General features: G+C 52.0%; 1 protein-coding gene across 3 annotated transcripts in view; it reads right to left on the bottom strand.

Moving 5' to 3' along the window:
• BTBD9 (BTB domain containing 9) overlaps positions 1–27,920 on the bottom strand; it is a 447,747-nt gene that overhangs the window by 59,560 nt on the left and 360,267 nt on the right. For all 3 annotated transcript variants that reach the window (XM_066359505.1, XM_066359503.1, XM_066359504.1), the window contains exon 9: positions 27,480–27,587. In XM_066359505.1, the coding sequence (XP_066215602.1) occupies positions 27,480–27,587 (108 nt within the window). The remainder of the gene's footprint in view (positions 1–27,479; positions 27,588–27,920) is intronic.

Raw genomic sequence — 27,920 nt, 5'->3', positions numbered from 1 at the left:
CAGCACGGCCTTCCGACCGCACAGAGCTGTCCCTGGGCCCTGGTGCGGGCAGTCTCTGCTAGGAGTTCATCTTCAGCTCTGGTCTAGAAATGTCTGGTCTAGACCCCCTCCCTAAAATAACAGCTTTGTTGTGATATAATGCTTACACCAAAAAATTCACCCTTTCAAAGTGTACAATTAAGTGGTTTTGAGGATATTCATAGGACTCCACTACAATCAATTTTAGAACATTTTCGTCAATTTTAGAACATTTTCGTCACCCCAAAAGCAACCCCTGGCTTGTTAGCCGTCATTCCTCACTCCCCAACATCTACTTCCTGTCTCCATGGAGTCTCCTGCTCTGGACACTGCACACAGGGATCATGCGTCATGTGGCCTTTTGTGATTGACTTCTTTCACTTGGCGTGTTTTCAAAGTTCATCCATGACGTGGCATGTGGGGGCACTTCACTCGTTTTTATTGCCACATAATATTCCGCGGATGAACCCCATTTTGTTTATCCATTCATCAGTTGATAGACATTTGAACTGTTTCCAACTTGGGACTGTTATGGCTAATGCTACTAGGAACATTCACGTACAAGTTTTTGTGTGGGCGTATCAGGAAATATGATCTCCTGGGTCATACATGCATATTCACACACACTGAGCTTCTACCACACGGCACGAATACAGCAGTGAACAGACCAGGTTCAGTGCCTCCATCATTAGCAGAGAAGAGGTGTGAATCCAAAGGGTTTCATCATTTCATCGGGCCTGAAATGCCCCCTCCCTTGCCAAGCCCACGAGTTCAGATTCAGGGCTGATCCAGGGAACAGAAGGTCTTTGCCACGGTTCGCCCGAGCTGGGGGTTCTAGCTACTCCCAGGTTAGGCTGCAGGTGTCAGAATACATAAAGGAGGTGAACTAAGCTGGGCACAAATGAGGACCTGGAAATCCCCGGTCAGAGAAGGGACAGGGATGGACTGTCGGGCTGCTGCTCATTTCATGAGAACTTTTAAAGCAGGCGCCTCTGGATCATGGCTTGCTGCCACATAAAGACTTCTTCCCAAAGCCCAGGCTGGGCCCCGCCCACTCCAGCAAGCCCTCCCCAGGGGCCCTCTGGGGAACCATCTACTTTCCGGGCCACCCACGGAGGAGCTGAGCCAACTGGGTTTTTCTTCACATTTTAAGCGGCGTAGTCCTACTTCTTTGGCGGAAAGCCTCTCCAGACCCATGGGAGGGGCTCAGGGTTTTGATCTCCAGGATAGAGAGCAAAAAATTGGTTTGAGTTAGTTTAAGTCTCATTTTCTAACTCTTCCATAGTAATAACCTTTACCACATTCACTGTAAGTATGACAAATGTTATAGTTCGGGTTTTTTTTTAAATGCCCCCACCCTTGCCTGACCAGGCCGTGGCGCAGTGGATAGCACATTGGACTGGGATGCGGAGGACCCAGGTTCAAAACCCCGAGGTCGCCAGCTTGAGCGCGGGCTCATCTAGCTTGAGTGCGGGCTCACCCAGTTAGTGTGGGGTCGCTGGCTTGCGACCCAGGTCCCTGGCTTGAGCAAGGGGTCACTCGTTCTATTGCAGTCCCCTGGTCAAGGCACATAATGAGAAAGCAATCAATAAACAAGCAAAAAACTAAGATTCTGCAACAAAGAATTGATGATTCTCATCTCGCTCCCTTCCTGCTTGTCTGTCCCCATCTGTCCCTCTCTCTGTCTCTGTCTCTGTCACACACACACACACAAACACAAAAAAAATACCCCCCCAATGAGTAGTTATTCATTCATTCATAAGTGTACTCATTTATTTATTCATGAATCATTTCTAAGCTCCTTCCACCTTTCAGGCTCTGTGCTATTTTGGTTTCTTTTTTTTTGTATTTTTCTGAAGTTGGAAACGGGGAGGCAGTCAGACAGACTCCTGCATGCGCCCGACAGGGATCCACCCGGCATGCCCACCAGGGGGCGATGCTCTGCCCATCGCGTCGATCTGTTGCAACCAGAGCCACTCTAGCGCCTGAGGCAGAGGCCACAGAGCCATCCTCAGCGCCTGGGCCAACTTTGCTCCAATGGAGCCTTGGCTGCGGGAGGGGAAGAGAGAGACAGAGTGGAAGGAGAGGGAGAGGGGTGGAGAAGCAGATGGGCGCTTCTCCTGTGTGCCCTGACCGGGAATCAAACCCAGGACTCCTGCACGCCAGGTCGACACTCTACCACTGAGCCAACCAGCCAAGGCCTGTTTTGGTGATTTGAGTAAGACATAGTCCCTGACCCGAGGGGACATCGGACAACCGTGTAAGTGTATCAGAGAGAGTCTTTGCAGCACACATTTAATTTCTATGACCACGGCTCCCAGACCCCTCCACAGCAGCAGTAGGGTATCCCGGGGGGAGCACAAAGCCCCAGAACCCCGTTCTGTTGGGTCCAGCACAGGACGACAGAAGTGCCCCACGGACCATTCAAACACAGCCGCAGCACCATGACTGTGGCCTCCCTCGGCCTGCTGGAAGCTCTGAATTCTCACCTTCTGGCAGGTGGAGTTTAACATGGAGCGAGAGCCCTGCCACTAAATGACAGGCTCGCACAAGAGGGCCGGTGACCTTTGTATTCACTGAAACAACTCAACCTTTCTCAGCCGGAACAGTCATCACCTCCACTTGGGAGCCGGAATACAGCTGCCACATTTGCATGCATAATGCACTGGAGAGCCTTCTTTATAATGTTTACTTCTATGTTTCTTCCAAATGAAATCACTGAAGGGCAAATTTGATTTTCAAATCAGTTTTAAAACATCTGCCTTCTAAAAAAGTAAGAGTCAAGAGATAAGGCTTTTAGATTACAGGCAAGGGCTAATTATTTTAACTGACACCACCGTGTCCATGCTAAAAATACAAACGTTAAGACATTTTAATGCACACCCAACATCTAATGGATGTTAATATTTCATTAGGAAAAGGCTTTCAGTGATGAGGTAGGAACGTAATGATTTTAGAGGAAAAAGGCTAACTTTCTGACCCTTCTTTCAACACAAGCTCATCTAACCATGTGCCTCTGCGTCTGTTTGTGGTTCTCCACGACCATATTTCTTTCAAAAACCATTTAACTATCAATGTTATAACAGCACGCATCTCCAAGAAGCTCAAGGTATTGAATATGTTTCAGATTGTTTTCTTTTCTTTTCTTACTCCCCCCAACAAGACTATCTGAGGTTGAAAGCTTGCTCTAGAGATGGAGTGCCTGCCGCTGCCGGGGCCCAGGTGACAGTCAGTGCTGGTATCCGGGGCCGGGGCACAGAGAGCAGCGGCTCCGTGGGCTGGCTCTACCTCATACGCAAGAGTTAAAGACTCCCCCATGTATTTTATACATACAGCATACACGTATGTCAGTGGCTCTGTATCTGCCCAACCAACGCACCGACTGTCCTAGGACCACAGAACCAGGCTACAAACATGTGAGAAGATGTTTTTGTGGTAAATCCATTATATTTCATATTTTACCTAACTACGATATGTTTTTATTGATAACATGACAATAAACTGTACTATTTCAATAGAGCAGCCCCTGGGGTCCAGCAGTCAGCCCTGTTGTAGGGGGTGGTTTACAGATGTGCAGACAGCGCAGGGAGAGTGAGGGACTTGCCCCAGGACACTCGGCCCAGCCACGGCAGAGACACGGCGGAGAGCCAGGTCCTCTGATTCCGGTCCCGGGATTTCTATTTTGCCTGTTTTACTTCAGTCCTGTGCGGTTAACGCCAGATGCACACCTTTCTTCCTGGTGGCCAGCGAGTGCTAAGTATTTCAAGAACATAATCACTAACAAAAAGGCTGAGACTGAAATCATTTTACATTTAACACAAATGATTCCAATGTAAGTTTTCATTTTCACTCATGCACGTGGGATTCCATCCACAAGCTGCACTGTCCTGGGGGCCACAGCTCTGGGCCCTCTGCCGGCCAAGAGACTGGGACATGCCACATACCAGGACCCCGCACTTCACACCCTTGGCAGTCGCCGGGGCAGCCGAGGTGTGAGCTGCAGCTCTCTCTCATGGGCTCTTGAATTCTGAGGGCAGGAGGGGTTTTGCCTGGACAGTATCAACATCAAATCACCGAATGGATGTCTGCACAGGCTTCCTGTTGGTAAAAAGGGAACCCTGAGAGAAGGTCAGCAGTCAAGGAGGGTTAGAGCAAGGGTGATGGCAAAGCCAGGGTCTGGTGTGCTTCCCCAGCCTAATCATTCATTCATTCATTCATTCATTCATTCATTTTGACAGAGACAGAGTCAGAGAGAGACAGGAACACCGAGCTGCTCCTGTATGTGTCCTGACTAGGGATTGAACCAGCAACCTCTCCACTTCCAAACGACACTCCAACCAACTGAGCTATTCGGCCAGGCCTTCCGCAGCCTGACTTTTTAGAACAAACCTTCAGGGCTGATATACAAATGCTGATGCAAAAGCAGAAACGACTTTGACATCCGAGCCCGGAAGGAGGCTGTGGGTTTCACTGGGAACTTCACTTGGCTCCTAGAACCACTCATGTTTCAAGGCTTGAGACGGAGAGGCCAGTGACAAAAGTAGGCTCTCATGCTCCTCTTAGTGGCAGATGGCCCCAGACCCAGGGCGCACACCAGACAGACAAGGTCACAGGAGATAAACTGGAAATGAGGTCAAGGGGTCCTGGTAACAAAGATGTCAGTAACCGACACTTCCTGTGTTTATCCAAGTGTCTGCCTTTCCCATGGGCTGCCATCTGTGAGGACCCCTTTGATCCTCAGGTCTCCTTTCTGTGCCACGGCTCACTCCGGCAGCCCCTCCTCAGAATGCTTTCAAATGCACAATACAGAACACACAGGGAGACAATGACACAGAGTGACACGACACAGAAATGCACTGCGGCCCACAGACCCCTTGGTCCAAAGGACAGAGGCAGAGCCCTGGCCGGAGGCAGAGAGGACAGATCTCGTCACCTGGCGTTGCTGCTGATGGGACCTCGTTTCTCAAGAGCACGGGAGTCAGGTGTCCTCATCACAGAAAGGAGGCCGCGCTGAGGAGCAGTGACGATGATCGCTCCCCACGCCCGGCCCCCCGCAGCCCGTCACCTGCCCTTCCTCCTCGGCCTCCCTTTCCAGACAGAGCCCAGACCAGGAACTGGCAACACGGGCACAGATGTTAGGTCCTCTCTTTGAGGATATAACCCGAGTTTTCCATGGTTCCCTCCACATCACCTTACTTTTCATTTGTAATAAAATAGTTTGACCTAGACATTCTCACGAACACTGGTCTGTGACATCATTTCAAAAAACTTGGAAAACTAGCTTCCCTCAAATCTGAAATCCAAACACCCAACGTCCTAACAACAGCTGCACAGTGACACCCAGACCGAGTGCTGGCAACCCTTCTGCTCAGGGAGAGGCCTCTGTTCTGATCAGGAGTGTCGGCCCACACACGGTATTCTCCCTACAGCTGTGTGTGTGTGTGGGGGGCAGTCTCCATGTAAAACTCCTAAGTAAAAGGATCCCAAGAACCTTACATTCTAATTTAATTAAATCTCTCTAAATAAACCCCAAGAGACAACATGCTGGACTTGAAAAGCAAATCCTAGTAAACATTTGAAACGTGGGCACCAATGATACTGGGGCTCCAGAGATTTGGTAGAAAACGGGTCGTTACACTGGTATTTGGCTCACAATCTGCCTCCGCCTGTGTCAGGCATTTCCCGCGCCGAGCGGACTCGTCCCCGTGCAGAGGGGCCGTTTCAAGCGAGTCGCTGCGGGAGAAAGGAAACAACAGTCTCTGAAGCCCCCAGCCATTGAGATGGGGTGCGTGGGACACAATGGGGCCATGACAGTGCCAAGGGCAGGAGACGCAGGTTCCCCGAGCCGCACGCAGATGCTGGGGACCACAGGAAGCCTGGTGCCACCGAAGTCACCCTTCCCCACACCTCGCCGAGAAGCAAACCAGCCTCATCAAGGTGTGACCCGTTTGCTCTTTAGTTCTGATACACTGTCCTCATCAACTGCACACCACTGCTTCTGGTACTTGGGTGAATTTTTAAGCAGACACAGGAAGTAAACAACCACGCAACTGCACTTGACTTCTCGGGTGACGCTGGGAGTCGGCTGCTAGGGGAATCTTTTTGACGTGCACCTTGTGTTTGAACTCGACTGCAGGCGAGTGGTCTGTTTTCTCTTTTCTTCACAAGCCCAGACAGAGCTCCACACACAGAGAGGCTCAATCTATCATTCTGATGAACAAATCCAACCTTTTGTGCCAAAAAGGCACAATCGTCTTTAAATGGGAAGTCAGTCAAGCAACTTCTGCCATCTTAGTTGACACCATTCACTGACATCCTAGTGTTAGAAAGTCAGACCCACTGACGTGCCAGGCCAGACATCTGCAGGAAGGCCGGCCTCTGACGGGTAAGTGGCAGCCACCAGTGACCACGGGAGTTCCAGGGCTCCCGTCATCTTGATTCATGACTTCCCCAGTGTCACAAAATGAGCAGCTTCCGGTCCTGCTCGAGCCGTCTGACAGGGTAAGTGGTCACCAAGAGGGCTACAGAACTGTACAAACAGACAACACAAGCCATGTCTCAGGAGAGGGGAAGGCAGTCCAAGGAACAAGAATTCTCAATTTACTGCAGAAAAACACGGAATTTTATGGGGTCCAAGAATTTCTCAAGGGACAGTCAAGAGACGACTTTGAACAGAGGCAGGAAGGCTTCAAGTGTGAGGCCTGTGTCTGTTACTTTTCTGAAAGTACTTCCCAATTCTTTAAAATGAGAGATCAGAGCGAGAAGCCCACCCAGGCGTGGCAGGGTGGGGCTCCTCCTCTCTCGGGAAGGGCACTAAGTCATCGCCGTACTTTATACTTAAGACGTAATCTCTTAGAGAAAATTTAAAACAATAACTTGAGACTTGGCAGTTTTATCATCCGACGACTGGGCTGAGCTTTGCGCTCCGAATCCCTGAGGACCAGCAGCACGGCCAGGAGATGCTGAAACGCGTCTCGGGATGGATGCAGCCATTTATTACAAATGGCTACTTCAGAACCATTTGATTTGACTTTGACTTTTTAAAGGCAAGATTAGACATTACACATTTTGGACACACTTGGGGAACAACTTGCCAATCCATCTTGTGAAAACAACCGAGATGCCCCTGAAAATTCATCATCTTGGCGAGAAACAGCCCCACACCCTCGCTATCGCTAAAAGCCAGGCAGAACCTCCTGTGAGCAAGGCTAAGTGGAAAATTACGGCTTATTATACGGCATTACCAGTTTACAGTAACTGCAAGTACTCATTACAGAACGAGCGTTGCACTTAACATCAGCGGGGGGCAGCCAGAGCACCCGCGTGGGCCCACAACAAACACACGCTCCACTCGGGGAGGTGTCCAGCTGGGGGCGCCTGCCGGCTGCGACCCGCCGTCTCCGCGAAGATCTGGGCTGGAAGGCGCACTTGAAAGGCGTGATCTTTACGCACCTACCATGGCCAGGCCCGCGTCCTTCTGCGCAGTGTGTGCGTGCTCCTGTAAATGTCATCCCTGTGGATTCTCTCTAGCTGGGTGCGTCGGAATCCGCAAATGCCTCTGTTTACATCTGGATCAGGGCCTCTCAGTTCCAGGGCCCTGAGCTGAAGCCTCGCTGCTGAGCCCAGGAGAACTGGGAGGCCCCCAGCACGAGGCCCGACCTAGTCCGGCGGCTCAAAACGTGTCTGCTGAGTTAATGGGTGGACAAACAACAACGTTCTGAGTTAACGCTGTCCCAAACCCCACCAACCGGGGTCTTAGCAGGGCAGCGATTCAACAGTAGTTGAACAACAGTCTTAGTTTAGAAAGTAACAAGAGGAGACTAGAGTGCCCGAGAGTACCAGCTGTGCCATCCCCAGTAAGAAAGGCTCAGAAGACGACAGTGTGTACCCAGTGTTCCCTCCTTATCTCCTCAGAAATTTATAACATTAGTTAATATTAATGCAGCAATGCGATATTAATGCAATGTGAAGGTATAAATTTGAAAACTAGATTAGAAATCCAGGAATGAATGCATTTGTAATTGACGATCACAGTACATGCTCCGTCTCCCTGAACTCTCGGTTGCTGCTCAATGTTATCACGGCTCTCGGTCCTCCGAGGGCGGCCCAGCCACAGCGCCCATGGCCCTAACGGTCCACCTGAAGCTCCTGACGACCACAGTACATGCTCTGTCTCCCTGAACACTCGGTTGCTGCTCAATGTTATCACGGCGCTCGGTCCTCCGAGGGCGGTCCGGCCACAGCGCGTGCGCCCACGGCCCTAACGGTCCACCTGAAGCTCCTGACGATCACAGTACATGCTCTGTCTCCCTGAACACTCGGTTGCTGCTCAGTGTTATCACGGCTCTCGGTGCTCCGAGGGCCGTCCAGCCACAGCGCGTGCGCCACGGCCCTAATGGTCCACCTGAAGCTCCTGCAACCGGGCGGACCTGTGTCACCAGCGGGGCTCCACGGGGCTGTGAGAACGGGATCGGAATCACCCTTCTTGTCAGCTTAAACCTGTGATCTCGAAACTGGATGAGCCTAGGCTTTGATTTTTATTTTAATTAGGAGAAATGAATTCAGAGGATTCAGAAACGTAAAAAGAGCAAACACGCTTCCAGGAGCCCCTCCTCTCCCCACCCCCAGTGTGCCCTGGAGAAAGGGCGACCCATTTCAAAGCTCCAGCAGTCGGAATTTCTATTAAGCCTATATTTCTACTGCCAAATTCTACAGAGAATTCAGCAACTGCCTGGAGAGTTGGGGAGAAAGAACAATATACACAAGTTACTTTCATCTAATAGCAGCGGCCCCAACACGGCTTCCCTCGTCTGCCCGAGCACCACTCCCGCTGAAGGGATTCACACGTGACGGCTCAGGGAGGAGACCTGAACGCAAGGACCATCATCCCGTCTGTGTCACTAGGGCGAGACCAGGGCTCTCTGGGACCAGCTGAATGCACAATTCTCCTGAAGGAAGGCAGAGGGGTGGACATAACGACCCCTCCTCACCCCTCCCCGGTCAAGGCCGCTAAGCCGCATTACTTACGGGCACATTCTTTGGTTCGGTTAAGGTTTATTACGCGGGCTCCCTACAGCGTAAATCTGAATAAGGAGGTGAAAAGTGTACGAGCAGAAAACCCGCGCTAACTCCCTCCCAAGCAGCTGGTTAATGTGTGCAATTCCAGATGATCACCCGTATGAAACTACACTTTACAACTTTGTGAGAAATGTTTATTACAGAATACTCAGTACATAATTTACAGCACCGTGGTGAAATTCACTTACGTTCCGTTGCGAGGCATCGTGAAAAGATAATGTCGATGGTGGGGAAAATACGCTTGATGGATCTTGGCTTAAAACAGAGGTAAACACACACAAGACTCTTTTCATAGAAGGGAAACAGACTAATAAGTGGTCTAATGAACAGAAGAACGAAATGTTTTTAAAGTAGGCAACAGGAAGGAAAAGGGAAGAAAAGCAGAGGCAAATGTGCCTCTACAAGCTGGATAACGAAGCCCTAGGCAATCCGGACTGACCACCGGTGTAGAGACTGTGCTTTAAAACTGATTTTTAAGGTTTGAATTATGACATGGCTAATAGGCTGGGTGACTTAATATTCTGTGGAGCAAGTACAGTGATAGCAAGGGAGAAAATTATGTGAAAATATAAGTGTCGTGTATTTATAATCTATAGTCTCCATCGTACCTTCTGGAAGGTGAGTCTGTTTCTGATGTGTTCCTTTACGTAATTTTTTAACCCTGAAGTCCGCAGGTCCCTCTGGTTGGGACATCACCGTGTTTTTCAGCAACAAGGTGGGCCAGTAGCAGGTGGCGGGGCTCCACGCGCATCGTTTCAGAAGAAACCTTCCTAACTCCGCGCCGTAGTCTGATCATGTCTATATTTCTACAGCTCTTATATGTCTTTATTATTATTATGGTTTTAAAGGTCATGCAAAATGCTGGGAAAGGGCCTCAAAACCAGGATATCTGGGTTCTAACCGGGGCCCCTCCACTGGGAGAGAACTGGGGGAAGGCACTGTGGCTCTGTCTCCACTGTGGAGAGAACTGGGGAAGGCACTGTGGCTCTGTCCCCACTGGGAGAGAACTGGGGAAGGCACTGTGGCTCTGTCTCCACTGGGAGAGAACTAGGGGAAGAAGGCACTGTGGCTCTGTCTCCACTGGGAGAGAACTGGGGGGAGGCACTGTGGCTCTGTCTCCACTGGGAGAGAACTGGGGGAGGCACTGTGGCTCTGTCTCCACTGGGAGAGAACTGGGGGAAGAAGGCACTGTGGCTCTGTCCCCACTAGGAGAGAACTGGGGAAGGCACTGTGGCTCTGTCTCCACTGGGAGAGAACTGGGGGAAGAAGGCACTGTGGCTCTGTCTCCACTGGGAGAGAACTGGGGGGAGGCACTGTGGCTCTGTCTCCACTGGGAGAGAACTGGGGAAGGCACTGTGGCTCTGTCTCCACTGGGAGAGAACTGGGGAGAGAACTGGGGAAGGCACTGTGGCTCTGTCCCCACTGGGAGAGAACTGGGGAAGGCACTGTGGCTCTGTCTCCACTGTGGAGAGAACTGGGGGAAGAAGGCACTGTGGCTCTGTCTCCACTGGGAGAGAACTGGGGAAGGCACTGTGGCTCTGTCTCCACTGGGAGAGAACTGGGGGAAGGCACTGTGGCTCTGTCTCCACTGGGAGAGAACTGGGGGGAGGCACTGTGGCTCTGTCCCCACTGGGAGAGAACTGGGGGGAGGCACTGTGGCTCTGTCTCCACTGGGAGAGAACTGGGGGAGACACTGTGGCTCTGTCCCCACTGTGGAGAGAACTGGGGGAAGGCACTGTGGCTCTGTCTCCACTGGGAGAGAACTGGGGAAGGCACTGTGGCTCTGTCTCCACTGGGAGAGAACTGGGGGGAGGCACTGTGGCTCTGTCCCCACTGGGAGAGAACTGGGGAAGGCACTGTGGCTCTGTCCCCACTGGGAGAGAACTGGGGAAGGCACTGTGGCTCTGTCCCCACTGGGAGAGAACTGGGGGAAGGCACTGTGGCTCTGTCTCCACTGGGAGAGAACTGGGGAGAGAACTGGGGGAGGCACTGTGGCTCTGTCTCCACTGGGAGAGAACTGGGGGAGGCACTGTGGCTCTGTCTCCACTGGGAGAGAACTGGGGGAAGAAGGCACTGTGGCTCTGTCTCCACTGGGAGAGAACTGGGGAAGGCACTGTGGCTCTGTCTCCACTGGGAGAGAACTGGGGAGAGAACTGGGGAAGGCACTGTGGCTCTGTCTCCACTGGGAGAGAACTGGGGAAGGCACTGTGGCTCTGTCCCCACTGGGAGAGAACTGGGGGAAGGCACTGTGGCTCTGTCCCCACTGTGGAGAGAACTGGGGAAGGCACTGTGGCTCTGTCTCCACTGGGAGAGAACTGGGGGGAGGCACTGTGGCTCTGTCTCCACTGGGAGAGAACTGGGGGAAGAAGGCACTGTGGCTCTGTCTCCACTGGGAGAGAACTGGGGGGAGGCACTGTGGCTCTGTCTCCACTGGGAGAGAACTGGGGGAAGAAGGCACTGTGGCTCTGTCCCCACTGGGAGAGAACTGGGGAAGGCACTGTGGCTCTGTCTCCACTGGGAGAGAACTGGGGAAGGCACTGTGGCTCTGTCTCCACTGGGAGAGAACTGGGGGGAGGCACTGTGGCTCTGTCTCCACTGGGAGAGAACTGGGGGAAGGCACTGTGGCTCTGTCCCCACTGGGAGAGAACTGGGGAAGGCACTGTGGCTCTGTCTCCACTGGGAGAGAACTGGGGAAGGCACTGTGGCTCTGTCTCCACTGGGAGAGAACTGGGGGGAGGCACTGTGGCTCTGTCTCCACTGGGAGAGAACTGGGGGAAGGCACTGTGGCTCTGTCCCCACTGGGAGAGAACTGGGGAAGGCACTGTGGCTCTGTCTCCACTGGGAGAGAACTGGGGAAGGCACTGTGGCTCTGTCTGCACTGGGAGAGAACTGGGGGAAGAAGGCACTGTGGCTCTGTCTCCACTGGGAGAGAACTGGGGAAGGCACTGTGGCTCTGTCTGCACTGGGAGAGAACTGGGGGAAGAAGGCACTGTGGCTCTGTCTCCACTGGGAGAGAACTGGGGGAGGCACTGTGGCTCTGTCTCCACTGGGAGAGAACTGGGGAAGGCACTGTGGCTCTGTCTCCACTGGGAGAGAACTGGGGGAGACACTGTGGCTCTGTCTCCACTGGGAGAGAACTGGGGAAGGCACTGTGGCTCTGTCTCCACTGGGAGAGAACTGGGGAAGGCACTGTGGCTCTGTCTCCACTGGGAGAGAACTGGGGGAAGAAGGCACTGTGGCTCTGTCTCCACTGGGAGAGAACTGGGGGAAGGCACTGTGGCTCTGTCCCCACTGGGAGAGAACTGGGGAAGGCACTGTGGCTCTGTCTCCACTGGGAGAGAACTGGGGGAAGGCACTGTGGCTCTGTCTCCACTGGGAGAGAACTGGGGGGAGGCACTGTGGCTCTGTCCCCACTGGGGAGAGAACTGGGGAAGGCACTGTGGCTCTGTCTCCACTGGGAGAGAACTGGGGGAAGAAGGCACTGTGGCTCTGTCTCCACTGGGAGAGAACTGGGGGAAGGCACTGTGGCTCTGTCCCCACTGGGAGAGAACTGGGGAAGGCACTGTGGCTCTGTCTCCACTGGGAGAGAACTGGGGGAAGAAGGCACTGTGGCTCTGTCTCCACTGGGAGAGAACTGGGGAAGGCACTGTGGCTCTGTCCCCACTGGGAGAGAACTGGGGGAGGCACTGTGGCTCTGTCTCCACTAGGAGAGAACTGGGGAAGGCACTGTGGCTCTGTCTCCACTGGGAGAGAACTGGGGAAGGCACTGTGGCTCTGTCTCCACTGGGAGAGAACTGGGGGGAGGCACTGTGGCTCTGTCTCCACTGGGAGAGAACTGGGGAAGGCACTGTGGCTCTGTCCCCACTGGGAGAGAACTGGGGGGAGGCACTGTGGCTCTGTCCCCACTGGGAGAGAACTGGGGGAAGAAGGCACTGTGGCTCTGTCTCCACTGGGAGAGAACTGGGGGAAGGCACTGTGGCTCTGTCTCCACTGGGAGAGAACTGGGGGGAGGCACTGTGGCTCTGTCCCCACTGGGAGAGAACTGGGGGAAGAAGGCACTGTGGCTCTGTCTCCACTGGGAGAGAACTGGGGGAAGGCACTGTGGCTCTGTCTCCACTGGGAGAGAACTGGGGGGAGGCACTGTGGCTCTGTCCCCACTGGGAGAGAACTGGGGGAAGAAGGCACTGTGGCTCTGTCTCCACTGGGAGAGAACTGGGGGAAGGCACTGTGGCTCTGACTTCGCTTCTCACCTGTAACGTGGGAAGCCTGCACTGTGACTTCCACGCTATGTTCTGTCACAACAGTTTGATTATGGGATCCCGTTTTGCATTTTTCTCTCTGCGTGTGCGCGCACGCGCGCGCGCGCGTGTGTGTGTATGAGATGGTCCCCAAATGTTTAGAGCGTGTGTCGCCTGTAAGTCCCTTCAGAGGAGAAATGTCTTGCTCTCCCCTCAGCGTTCTCCCTCACGATGTAGCCTCCACCTGCTGGGGTCACTTAATAAGTACATATTAGACTGAAGTCCAAATTCTTTGGGCCCCGCATCTGATTGCAGACAGACTTGCTTGAGGCAACTCTGGGAAAATCTGGTCCTATACATCCGGGCGGGTCAGTCCGAGGGCACCTGGGAAAACGGCTCGATTTTTAACCAGCCAACATCCTGGCAGCCGTGCCGCGATCCCTCCCTTCTCGGAAACAGACCCCAGACAAAGTGAGTGCTGCTAAGTCCTACGCAGACACATTCATGGATGCTCAGCTGACAGAGCAGCTACTTGGGTTTTGGATTAGAAAGACCAGGGAAGAACGCTCTGGGCATTTCTGGTCGGAGGTTGAAGGGAACAGAGGACAGGTAGAGACTTGGAGATCAGCAGGTGCAAACAAAGATAATTAGCTGGTCTAGAGCACCGACTCTTTGGCAGCAGGGATTGGGCCAGCCCGAAAGGAAAGCTGGATGCCTCTAAAGAGAGAATGAAGGAGATAAAGATCAGAAAGTCTGGCGAAGAGTCAAGAGAGACGTGGTCATTACAAATCTGAAATCTGGACATGAGCTCTACAGTGACGCAGAATATTTGAAAATACTCAGTACATAATTTATAGCACCGTGGTGAAAGGAAGTTTGGGAACAGCACGTCGTGCGGAGACTGCAGATGACACAGGCGAGGGTCTGGGGCTGTTCTCAGGAGACCCCTGGGTGCCTTCCTGGGGAGGGGAGCAAGGAATAAGTCAGCCAGAGCAACCCAGCGATGGGTGAGATCGGAGCACAGGCTCAGGCCCACCCATTAGCAGCTCCTGCAGTTCTCCGGAAGGACGGTGTGGAGCTCTGCGTTAAGAGGGAGGCAATGGGGTAGAAACAAAGGGGCAGAGGGTGACAACAAAAAGACAGGACACCTGCCTGGCTGTGGAGGGCAAGGAAGGGCCGAGTGAGGGGGAGGAGGGGCTCCCACCCACACAAGCAGGGGCCTCAGAGAGGGGGAGCTGCCTTAGGGGGCAGCCGACAGGAGCCCAGTTTCAGACAAACCGAGTTTGAGAAGCCCTCCTAGCAGGGGCAACATTGAACAGAAAACACGAGTGGCCGAGACAGCTGACGTCACGGGAATAAATCAGAGTCAAGGACGAGTGCCCTGTCAGCTCTGAAAACCGACTCTCTGTGCATGCTCGACCCCTGAATTCATAGGAATACTTTTTTTTTCTTTTCCTGTGTTTTAACCTGGGGAGAAGACACGTGCCTGTTAGCACTGTGGGCCCCGGCCGAGTCCGCACTGGCCACAGCGTGACGGCCACACTGGGGCGAGTGCTCTGTCAGGACCCAGAGACAGGCTCAGGCAGGTAGGTCCCTTGAGGAAGACGGGACGGAAACCGCAGTGACCTTCCTGACAGGCTCGGCTCTGCTCTTCTGCGGGTGTGCACGCTGCACAGTCCTTTTCCAAAGTGGGTCTCCCTGAGGACTGCGACCCGGCGTTTCTGCGGCCCGGTTTGCCTGCCCACGCTCGGAACCGGTGGCTGCGAGCAGAGGCCGCCCGAGGGGCAGACCGCACCGCTCCTCGGCAGTGCCTGTCGCAGGACAGGGCTCAGCAAGGCTCCACGGCTCGGGGTGCCCCCCAAGCACCCCTCCAGACAGTGCTGGGGCTGGGCCCTCTGCGGCCACCCCAAAACCATGGGAGGGACCCCGAGCCCCAGGACGCCAGCGTAGGGTCTTCTCTGCTGGACAGACTCCAGCCGGCGGGAGAGGGTCACAGAGTGCCTCGGCCGGGGGCTCAGGGCTCCTCTCCAGAGATTAAGGACAGCTTTGTTTTTTGTTTTTGTTTGTTTGTTTTTTAAACCATTCCCTCTGGAAATCCAGAGAAGACACTGAAACATATGAAGCTGGCAAACTTGGGATTTTAAATCAAACCCGTTTCCGAAGGGGAAGGGGGCACAGCTGGCAAACAGGTTTTACAGCACTTGGCTCCTCCACAGAGAAACACTTAACTCTCTCTAAAAGTGGTTAAAATAAAGGCGATGAACTTGCAGCCAGTAACCCAGCTTCAGGGACAGTTTCTGAGGGTCATTAACCTGAGTTTCTGAGGGACAAGGACAGAGTGGGGACCGGAGAACAGGGAAGCTCTGACAACGACTGCTCTGTGGGACAGGCTGTGCGTGAATGAGAGGGGACAGATCAGTAACGGGCTGACAGAGAGCAGTGGGGGGGCAGTGCCCAGTCCGCAGGGACTGCATCACCTGGGCCATGAGCACCGTGACTGTCACGTGAACGCTGCCTCGCTCCACATGGCAGCATCTGAGCTGGGTGCACCGACTTCCTGATGGAGCCCCGGGGTCACAGCCCAGATGGCAGCAGGACACACAAAGCCAACGTGGGTGCAGGACCAGGCACAGAGTGGAAGCTCTCACCCACTCCCTCCCTCACTCGCTCAGACAACACCAGGGCTAGGTCCCTGCTAGGCTGACGTGGAGAGGAGAGGGCCACGCGGACCAGCCCACTCTCACGGAGCTCACAGGCCCGTGGGGAAGAACCGCCACCACCCCATCGGAGCCACGTGGAGGGAGGGTCACCGCACACAGCTGCGAGGCGGGAAGGGCAGGGGCTGGGCTCCGTGAGAGGGAACACGCGGTCTGATTGAGGTGGGTGGTCAGGGCGGCAGCTCCTGAGAAATGGGCCCTTGAGCTGAGGACAAAAGGATAATGGAGTTTCCCGGACAAAGGGCAGGGGCGCGGGGCTCCAGACAGAGGCCACGGAGCAGGCAGCGGCTCTGTGGGAGGGCGCAGCGCGGTGGGTGCAGGCGGCGAGAGGAGCCAGGCCGGTGAGAACCGAGAGAATGATGCGGGGCGCGGACAGGGAGGCAGCACGGCGCTCCGGGCCGCGGGGAGCGTGCCGGCCCAGGCCCAGAGCCCGAGAAGCCAGTGAGGGGCTCCACGCGGGCGTCACGCTGGAGCTGTGCCAGATACGTGCCACCCTGGCCACAGTCAGGACCCTCCGAGGAGCGGGCAGCGGGCGTGAGCGGGGCGGTGACAGGTGACGGGGAGGGTGTGTGTGGGGCAGGGACAGGGAGGTCGTGTGCAGGGCAGTGACAGGTGACGGGGAGGGTGTGTGTGGGGCAGGGACAGGGAGGTCGTGTGCAGGGCAGTGACAGGTGACGGGGAGGGTGTGTGTGGGGCAGGGACAGGGAGGTCGTGTGCAGGGCAGTGACAGGTGACGGGGAGGGTGTGTGTGGGGCAGGGACAGGGAGGTCGTGTGCAGGGCAGTGACAGGTGACGGGGAGGGTGTGTGTGGGGCAGGGACAGGGAGGTCCTGTGCAGGGCAGTGACAGGTGACGGGGAGGGTGTGTGTGGGGCAGGGACAGGGAGGTCCTGTGCAGGGCGGTGACAGGTGACGGGGAGGGTGTGTGTGGGGCAGGGACAGGGAGGTCGTGTGCAGGGCGGTGACAGGTGACGGGGAGGGTGTGTGTGGGGCAGGGACAGGGAGGGCGTGTGCAGGGCGGTGACAGGTGATGGGGAGGGTGTGTGTGTGGGGCAGGGACAGGGAGGTCCTGTGCAGGGCGGTGACAGGTGACGAGGAGGGTGTGTGTGGGGCAGGGGCAGGGAGGTCATGTGCAGGGCGGTGACAGGTGACGGGGAGGGTGTGTGTGGGACAGGGACAGGGAGGTCCTGTGCGGGGTGCTGACAGGTGACAGGGAGGGTGTGGGCTGAAGGGTGACAGGGAGGGTGTGGGCTGAAGGGTGACAGGGAGGGTGTGGGCTGGAGGGTGACGGGGAGGGTGTGTGTGGGACAGGGACAGGGAGGTCGTGTGCAGGGTGGTGACAGGGAGGGTGTGGGCTGGAGGGTGACAGGGAGGGTGTGTGTGGGACAGGGACAGGGAGGTCGTGTGCAGGGCAGTGACAGGGAGGGTGTGGGCTGGAGGGTGACAGGGAGGGTGTGTGTGGGACAGGGACAGGGAGGTCGTGTGCAGGGTGGTGACAGGGAGGGTGTGGGCTGGAGGGTGACAGGGAGGGTGTGTGTGGGACAGGGACAGGGAGGTCGTGTGCAGGGTGGTGACAGGGAGGGTGTGTGTGGGGCAGGGACAGGGAGGTCGTGTGCAGGGTGGTGACAGGGAGGGTGTGTGCAGAGCAGGGATAGGGAGGATGAGGAAGGAGAAAGAGCAAGAGGGTGGTAGCCAGGCTAGTGTGGTCTCGAATTCTTTGTCTTTTCGAATGTAACAGGAATATGAAAGCCACTGTCTTAATAAAAGAAAACTCGTTCTGACCATGCACATTATAAATGAGCTCACACAGCTCACTGGGACTTTCATCAAGGTATGCTTCATTTTATTTATAACAAGCATGGGAAGAGTTGTGACCCTCGCAGAGCGATGTGGCTCCCGGGTTAGGCCAGGCGGAGGGAGGGTCCCGACCTCCAGCCAGCCCAGCCGAGGGAGCCTCATGTCCCTCCAGCTCCTTCCTCTGCCAGACGTTCTGGGGCTCACAGAACCTGCTGGTGGCTCCACATTTACAACTCAGCTCACACAGCATCAAAATCTACTTTCCACATGGCTTCCAATGTATGGGTACATTTCTGCATAAAAGCCTCCTGCAGTCAGAAGATAAGGCGCTCAGCCAGCCGTGCAGGTGCGCGCGGCACCCTCCCCGCGGGCGCTGCCCACTGCCGAGCTCCGTCCCGCTCCCGGGCTTCCGCAGCGGCCGCTGGATGGACGGGTGTCTCCAAGTCCAGTCTAACAGACGGACACCCTCTACTGGGCAGGCCCCGATACCTCACCATGAGCACAGGGGGGCTGCCTGGTGTCTGGCTTGTCCTGCGTGTGTGTTTGTGTCTAATGCAAATTCTGTTATTTTTCCATTTTCATTTTTTGCCATTCTTCTTACAGATCCATGTTCCTTTATTGTTCAAGTTCTAAACCTCTTGACAAAATTAACACAAGTGTTTGCCCTTTAAAAATAAGACACAGGGAAGAACATGACTGCCTTTTCCCATTCCTGTCAGGCGCCGTGTAGAGGAGTGAATTAGGTATGAGAAGAGGAAGCAAGCCTGCCTGAGCATTTTACAAGTGACAACTACACAGCCAGAGCCCACTAATGGGCTCACACCTCCGGGAAGGGATGAGCCAGTACCCTCCCCCGACCTCACGGGACAGGGCTCTGAGGAGAGCGGCCCGTGGGTCACCACGGCGCAGACTTGCGGGGAGCGGTCATGTTCACACGGGACCCCCGAGACAGTCAGGAGCTGCCGTCCCATCCTGGGAAAGAAAATGTGACGCTAAATATGAACTTCTTCTTGGACGCCTCCCTGGAGGAGGGAGGCGTCTCCTCCTTTAAAGCCCCCCCTCTGCACGGCGCCACAGCAGCGACCCAGGCCCTGCGCACAACCCCGGCTGCACGGCGGGCAGTGGCCTCCGAGCCAGCCCAGGCTCCGCTGTGTGAGGTGTCAGGCCGGGAGACGGAGCGGGCGGAAGGAAAGCTTCCTCCAACTTCATCACTGACGATGGCCGGGGAGAAGCAGGACGTCGCAGGGAAGGCAGATGGTTTGGGTTTAAATGCGCCGTTTTTCAGTCGTGCTACCCTTTGGAAGAGTTTACGGAGGCTGTAAATCTCCACCTCCAATTCATCTGGCGGCCCTCGGCCACTGCGGTGCTGCAGAGAGAAACACGGCTCCGGTTCTGGGGTCCCTGGTCCACACACAGAACCAGCTGCAGAGACTGACCCGGGACAGGACGCAGACCTTCCCCAGGACCAAGCGACAGCGCGTCCAGCAAGGGGGACCTACTGCTTCCAGGATGTGAGTGTCATCGTGCTGAAGAGCAGGGAGCAGACCAGCTGAGCCCACAGAGGCCTTCTGGGTGACACACAGAGAGACTGTCCGTGTGCTTCTCAGGGAAGGGGCGGGGGAGGGACTTCCTCGAGTCAGGGTGCTGTTGAAACGGCCTGACCCAAGCTGACGCCCCAAGGTCTCAGGGGGGCCAGGCCCCGTGGAGAGGGACACCCACCTGGGAACGGACCTCTGCGGCCCACGGGGACGGAAGGCGAGCAGAAGAGGTGCTGGCGGAGAACTGGGCTGTCGGGCCAGGGGGAGCGGCCGGGAGCGCGTGGCTCAGGTGTCCTTGCAGCGGAGCACCACTTGAGCTGGGGGAGTGCTCCGCGTTCTGAAGAGCTGCTGGGATGTCACGACGTGTGGCACTTACTCAATTTCTTTCATCTGCTGCTGATGGCGAGTAAAGCACGCCACCCCACGAGCCTAGCTGCCCCGGCAAGGACAAGAATCTACGAAACATTTACAGCTGCAGCAAGAAAACTCTCCCCAATAAAGTTTCCTTTTTGATTATAAAAGGGATACATGTAAGCTGGTTAAACGCAGAAGACCAGAAGTGAGTCCCATAAGCCCAGCACAGAAAGGCAGGCAGCATTATCATCTTGGCATATTTCCTCCTGGCTTTCTTTCTTCTTCCATAATTTCATTTGCTTCTTGGGATAATACTTCTATAATTCTGTGCCCTGCTTTTAAACAAAATCTTATTACATAAGTATTTTTCTTAAGGTATTAAAAACTCTTTACAACATCATTTTCAATGAACGCTTCTGGAGACAGACACATGTTCAAAGGGGAATCTAGACAATATGTCTAGCAGGCAGACAAGACAGTTTCTGGGAAAATTAAGCCGAAACCTGAAAATACGAGGCAATTCTAATAACGTGCAGAACAGACTCCTCAAATGGGAAAGAAAAACGTCAGTATTACCCAGCGCCTTCCAGCTAATCATTTATACGGAGTTGCCAAAATGTTTCCCAAGGTCAAAGTTGGACAGGTGATGGCTGAGACTGTAAGAGCTCTGGCAGACAGAATGATTAGTCCCCGGGACCGTGACAAAGTGAAGAGACGGTAAAAAACAAACACAAATGAGGCCAGCGTGCTAAGGAGCACGCACTGGCGGGCAAGGAGCCGCTCCGTGGCACCGAGGAGGCGCGGGCAGGCTCGGGAAGGAGACGGGCACCCGGCTCGGGGCTCCGCGGCCCAGGCAGCGGGCTGTGGGGACTCGGGTTCAAGGTGGCGGGCGCTGCCGGCACGTTAACCTTTCTCCCTTCCTGGAGCCCAATGAGGGGACATGAAAGAAATACAAAGGGAATACATTCATAAAGGTGCTTCTGACTGGAGGGAAGGATATTAGCAAATCAAGATTTTGGTGAATTCCTAGAAAATGGAAGGTGGATGAAATATTCATAAATCAGAGGGGAACTGGGCAGATTTCCATACTGAAGCAAACTGGGCAGGATGAAAAAGAAAACCCACATACAGCCCCTACCACTGTGAAATTTAAGAACTCCAAGGATGAAGAGAAGACCCTAAAGGACTCTCTAGGAAAAAGATATTACTGAAATGAATAAGAATCAAGTTATATCAGATTTTCCATTGGCAATATTAGATGGTAAATGGCAACATATCCAAGTTTCCAAATTCTGAAGGAACTGAATTCTATATACAAAGTATGTTTCAGGTACGTGACATTCTGACAATTTGCTTTCTGCATACCCTTTCTGAAAAAATTAAGTACCTATAGATTCAATCTGTCTAATGCCCATGAGGGGCCTTCTTAACAAAGACCTGAAAAGGTGTATTTGGCTTCAGGTTCACCAGGGGCGAGGCCAGGGAGTACAGGACGCTGCCCGGCCAGCAGGGGGCATGCGTCCTGAGGCGAGCGCTTGCAGTAGTCGGGAGCTGTGCCTGCAGGGGTGCGGGTGCCAGCTCAGGTGAGAGTGCGTGAGACTCACACTGGGCGGGTGTGGGCCCCCCTAGCTTTGAAGCCTCATTTCAAGCAAACTATTACCTCTCGCAATAGCTCCATAAACAGAGGTCCCAGAATTTTCATGAGGGACATGCCGAGTCACAAAAGTCGGTGCACTCAGGAAACCCAAAGCTATGGCTTTCGAGGAGATATTTACAGTCCTCCCAGGCTGGGCACAGGTTAGCAGCCAGAGGGAAGCATTATCATAAACAACACTGCCTACCTGCACAGAGCCAGTTCACATCCCTGGGCTTTCCGGGAGCGAGCCAGAAAGCTGACCAACAAGAGAGATGGCAGGTCAACAGCTCCAGGGAAGGAGAAGAAAAGGGGTTTGTTAACCCTTTATTTACATTCTACAAAAGAAAAAGAAATCCAAGAAACGCTGGAACCAACCCAGATACAAAAGAGAAAGAAATGTCAGGATCAGAGCTGTAGAGTAGGCCTGGGAAGCAGTCTATTCAAAAACTAAACATGGACCAAACAGAAGCTCTGACACAGGAGAAAAAGGCAACTCGGAACTCCAGAAAAACCAAGAGCTGGCTAATACGAAGCGATTTATTATTTATGGAATAATTCTGAGTACTTGTAAGGAAATTGAATCTACTTGACCTGAACACAGTACAATTCTTCCAAGAGGGGCCTGAGCTCAGTGACACAGCCTGTCCCCTCACCACAGGGAAGTAGGCAGTGTTCATATTGTCATAATACCACATTGAGTTCTCGGTGGTTCTTTTCAGGGTCGATTTATACTTAACACATGGAAGACTTAACTATAAGTTACAGAATAGAAAATAAGTATTACAGATCTTTACAACGGCCATGTGGCGGAACAGCTAAGGAGAGGCAGAAATGAAGGAACAGCAATTTCTTTATTAATCTAACAGGGAGTCGAGAAACGCTGTCCGCAATGGATGGGTCAAAACACAGATTTAAGTGTCTTGTTTTAATTTTAAAAGGTAAGTAATAACAGAACTAAAAAAAACCCCCCAAAACCCCTAGTAAACAGAAGGAGTGGTTAAGCTAAGTCCCTCGTTTTTGTTTTTTTTTTAAACTTTATAACTTTCTTTAGACAACTAATTTTAACAGGGTGACATTGGTCAACTAGAGTACACAGATTTAGAGAAAACATCTCCAGATCATTTTGACATTTGATTATGTTGCATACCCATCACCCAAAGTCAAATTGTCCTCCGTCGCCTTTTATTTGGTTTTCTTTATGCCCCTCCCCTCCCCCCACCCCCTCCTCCTGGTAACCACTGCACTCTTATCTATGCCCATGAGTCTCAATTAGGCCCTCATTTTTATAGCAAGTTGTCAGTAGAGCTGATAAATTAATAAACAGAGGTGTAAAATATTATTTACAGTTAAGTTAAAAACTAAATAATAGTCAAAAGAAGTTATTTCTGAGGAATGGAACAGAAGATGGGAAAGTAAAATTGGACTTTTCCATTGTTTCAATTAATTTTCCATGGGCATGGTTTTATGTCAATAATAAAAATACGTTCTATACTGACATGGACTTGGGGCACAACAATTTAGAGGACAGTAGAGAACAGGGATCAGAAATTAGAAAGTGAGTTTTTTGAAACAAGGTCATAGGGTGCAGGATTAGATTATGTGAAAAAAGAGGGGATAAAAAGTAATTTTATAAAATCAGTCAATGCATTTGAGACAATGGATAAACCTTGAAAGCATTATGACAAGTGAAATAAGTCAGAGAAAAGACAAATACTGAATGATCTCATTTATATGTGCAATCTCATAAACAAACTAACAAAAATGAACTTAAAGAAACAGAACAGGCCTAGCCTGTGGTGGCGCAGTGGATAGAGCATCCACCTGGAACGCTGAGGTCGCCGGTTCGAAACCCTGGGCTTACCGAGTCAAGGCACATTCGACAAGCAACATGCAAGCAATGAACAACTAAAACGAAGCAAGTATGAGTCGATACTTCTTGCTCTGCCCCCTCCTCTCTCTGTAAAATCAGTAAAATAAGATCTTAAGAAAAAAAGAAAAGAAACAAGCAGAGATTGGTGGTTGCTGAGGCAGTAGAGTAGGGGTTGGGGACACGGGTGAAGGTGGTTAAAAGGTAGAAGCTTCCAGCTATTCCAGCTATGGGAGAAGTAAGTTCTGGGGCTGGAAGGGTCAGCATAACTACAGGTAACAGCACTGAACAGATTTGGAAGTGCTAGGGAGTAGATCTCTACAGTTCTCAGCACAAGAAGACAAACTGTGACAATGTGAGGTGATAGGTATGTTAACTAAACTTACTGTGGCGATCTTTTTCTAATATATGCACGCATCACCTCATTACGTTGTACACCCTAAGCTTACATGATGCTTTATATTAGTGACATCTCAATAAAGCTGGGGAAAAAACCAGGATCACTCAATGTAAAACAAGGTTCTCCATGATAGAAAATGAGCTTTCATTCTGAAAGTAAAGAACTTAAGATACCAGTAAAGGAAAATACACACCCACAACAGCCCGCCCCCCAGGAGCAGGGGGACTCCCAGGGGGACAGCAGAGAATCGCCCTCCCCAGGGAGTTTTCAGAGGGCAGCAGAAATCTGCCTCGATTATTTCCTGAGTAAGGACAATGCTGTCAAGCAGCCGGGCTGCCATCTGTAAAGACCTGTAGAAGCTCATTTACGACATGACTCACATTCTTTACGTCAATAAAAATAAAAAGCAGGCTGCAATTCTAGAGTCCTCTCTGAGGACCGCTCTGGAGTACACTAGTTAGAAAGGGAAAGCTTTCTAATTTTATCATCTGCATATCTCCTACTATATTTCTTGAGACTTGACACAAAAATGGAAGACGCAACAAGTTGAGGTTATGCCTATAAACATAAAAATCACAACTTGGGGTCCAGTGACTCCTAGAGAGGGTTAACAGGCCTTCTTGCTACTTCTCTTGTTCTTCTAATATATTACTTATTTATTGATTTGTAAAACAGTTACTGCTGTAGCATCTAAGTGCTAACTTTCAAAGTTAAAGACATATAAATTATTTAAATCCGTGAACTAATAGGAATAAAAAATAAACAAGAAGAAAACAAAGGTATTGGTAACTTAACGCAAAGTGACTGGGAAAGGGTTGAATGAGTTTTTGAATCAAGAAAAAAATATTTAAATACATATAAAATCATTATGCTATGTACCTAATGTAGAGTTAGCTGGTCAATTCTCATAAAAACCCCACAGTGTATGACACCTTCAACAGGGGACCTAAAAGAAAGGGGCGAGGAATCTGATTTGTAACATGCAGACTGACAGAGCCAGGGGTGCTGGTGACCAGTGAGCCACGCAGGCAGCCTCTGAGGGGCAGGGGTCTGGCGGGGAGCTGTCCACCCACCAGGCAACGCCTCTGGAAAGACAACGGGCAGCTGCTCATGGGCCTCGAAGATCTTCCTCTCGTCTACAGGGGTCCTGGAAGCCGGGAAACGGGTTCACTGCTTCGTTTACCAGTTTCCGTCATCTGTCTGGTTTAGCCTCTTTACTCCTGCTAGGAGGCGACGCAGGACCGTGGGAAGAGCCTCGCACTTTCTCCTTATGAAACGAGGACAGTATCCCACAAGTGTTTTGTATTCAGGACAAAATGAGATAAATATATAAAGTTCTGGAATACTAGTTATTAAACAATTGTTAGTTTTCTTAAGCGATGACAGAGATGGCTACAAGATTTGTGTTCCGTCGAGAAGTTGCTGCCCAGCTAGAAACTGTGTTTCCCAGCCCTCCTACTGTCACTGTGGCAACGATGTCCTCTCTGAGGTAATGCAGGTGGACGGATGCTCACTGCGCCCAGGCCCAGGCTGTTCAGAACCAGATATACCTTCCCTCTGTTCCTTCCCCAGCTCCCAGCTACACGCAGGTGATGCTCACGGGCCCTAGGTGATGGCAGGCCCACAAGAAGGAAGACACCTGGTCCCCTCCATCACCTGTGGAGAAGAGCCACTTGACAACCAGGAACACCCATATCAAGAGTGACATGACAGAAATACACCACTGGGTCAAGCCACTGAAATGGTGAAGCCATTATCTGTTATAGCAGCAAGCGTTACCCTAGACCCCTGGCCGGCAAACTGCAGCTCATGAGCCACATGCGGCTCTTTGGCCCCGTGAGTGTGGCTCTTCCACAAAATACCATGTGCGGGCACTACCTTGATAAGGAGTGTACCTACCTATATATACTAGTTTAAGTTTAAAAAATTTGGCTCTCAAAAGAAATTTCAATCGTTGTACTGTTGATATTTGGCTCTGTTGACTAATGAGTTTGCCGACCCCTAGTCTAAACCAATATAAACATGCTACATGATGATTTATATACTACAAATTTATCATGTGAGGGTGTGAGACATTCATCAAACAAGCCTTCACTAATGCTATTACAAAATCTTGGCCCAATAAGTACATCAGAAGATGTTCAACATCATCAGCTATCAGGAAAATACAAATAAAAGCCATAATGAGATGCCACTTTGCACCCACTCGGATGGCCGTGAACAAAGAGACAGACGATGACAAGTACCGGCAAGGATGTGGAAGAACTGGAACCCTCACGACTGCTGGCAGGGAGGCGAAACAGCGCAGCCGCTGGGGGCAAGTTTGGAGATTATATATATATATAAAATCTATATATGTCTCCATGGGATGAAATACTACTCGCTCATTAAAAGGAATGAAGTGCTGATACAGGCTATAACATGAAGGAAACCTTGAAAATATACTAAGTGTAAGAAGCCGGAAACAAAAAGTAACTTACTATACGATTCTGTTTTTATGAAATGCAGTGGTCCCTAGTCAGTCGCAGGGGTTAGGTTCCAGAGCCCCCCACGATAGGCGAAAATCCGGAAAGTAGGGACCTTATATTTATTTTATTATTTATATATATTTTAAGGCTTTATAAATCCTCCCCACACTCTTATAAACCTTTCCCACACTGTTATTAACCTTTCCCACACTAGAAAATGCTTATTTTACTACAAAAAATAATTAAAATAATAAATATATAAAAATACCTATATACCGCAAAATCCCGCGATATAGCGAAAAATCTACGATACAAAATTAGATGTATACAATTTAAAAATCCGCAATACATTGAGATTGCAAAGAAAGTGAACCGCAATATGGCAAGGGACGACTGTATCCAGAATACGCAAATTCATAGAAACAGGAAGTGGATCATTAGGTGCTGGGGCGGATGGTTCATGGGCAGGCTTGTTTTGGGGGGTGATGAAAATGCTCTTGGACATTAGACAGTAGCGATGGCTGCACGGTGAACACAGGAAAACCACTGAACTGTGTGATGTAAAAGGGTGAGATTCATGGTACACGAACCATTAACTCAATTCTTAGAAGGCGCGGCTCTGCGTCACCTGCCTCCCAGCGAAGCCCGCTCTGCCCCGGGAAGTGCCGAGCTCTTCTCGGGTAATGACCGGGAGAGGGTGGGAGGGCAGCTTCTAGATGCGAATTTCGATCTGGATGGTAGTTACATGGGCATCTACCCATAAACATATTCACTCCAGGCATGATTCCAGGCTGCTCAGGACCAGCGGAACCCTTCCTCCTGGCTCCCCCCAGAACCAGGTAAGCCCGAACAGCCCGGTGCCCTGCACGTGAAATGCCCCTGCTCACCTGTAAGGACCCAAGGCACAAACTTCCCTCAGTTTGGGTAACTAGCTAACACCGAGATGAGATCAATATTCAAAGCTAACCTGGAGAATGAGATGAGGGCGGAGAATAGGATTGAGTCCCAAAATAACTCCTAAAGTATGCACTGCATCAGCAAAATCCTCTAAGGGAGAGAAAAGTCCTAACGGGGCTGTGGGGGACGGGACCAGGACAGAACTGCATACGGAAAACCTCTTTCTTTTCCTTGCTTAGGGACAGGCCATTTTCCTAAATCGAGTTCAAGTCACAAAATAAGGAGAGCTTGTTTGGTCATATAAAGTGAATTCTCGTCTAAGTACTTAACAGTCGAAACTGAAGTAAAGGACCATCAGAATGTTTTCAACTTCCAAGTAAGACCTAATTTGGTGGTTCTATGAATCTTCACTGGAGCCTTCTTGGAAAGACTGTCTGTAAATGGAAATAAATTCCTCAAAGGATGCCACTTACTTGCAGGAGACTTGAGTTCTGTCGGCCACCATGGTCCACTGCTGCTGGTTGGTGGAGACCTCAATGTAGTAGCTGTAGCTTCGATCGTCACAGTCCCAAAGTAACAACCTGAGCGGAGGGAAAACAGAGGATACTGTGAGATGTTCTGACTGGCTGCTTCCGGGGGCTGCAGGCAAAAGGGATCCACGCCCCCTTTCTCCTTCCCACCTGCCTCTCTGCCTGCCCCCCTTCCAGGACTAGAGAAAAAAAGTGACTCCCCAACAAAAGCTGAATGACAGAAGGCGGGGCCAGTCTGCAGCAAGAGGCGTGTCTCTTTCAGATTTCATTTCATAAGTCACCCAATCCCAGGCAGCCTCTGTCCCCAAGTGGCAAAGTTATTCTGACTGGTTTATCCGAGAGAATGTCACCCATCCTCCTTCCTGACTCTTACAACCCTCATCC

Source organism: Saccopteryx leptura, chromosome 1, assembly GCF_036850995.1.
Source record: "Saccopteryx leptura isolate mSacLep1 chromosome 1, mSacLep1_pri_phased_curated, whole genome shotgun sequence".
In the NCBI taxonomy this organism is placed as follows: domain Eukaryota; kingdom Metazoa; phylum Chordata; class Mammalia; order Chiroptera; family Emballonuridae; genus Saccopteryx; species Saccopteryx leptura.
Note: the sequence above shows the minus strand (reverse complement) of the source record. Positions and strands in the feature narration are given on the sequence as shown.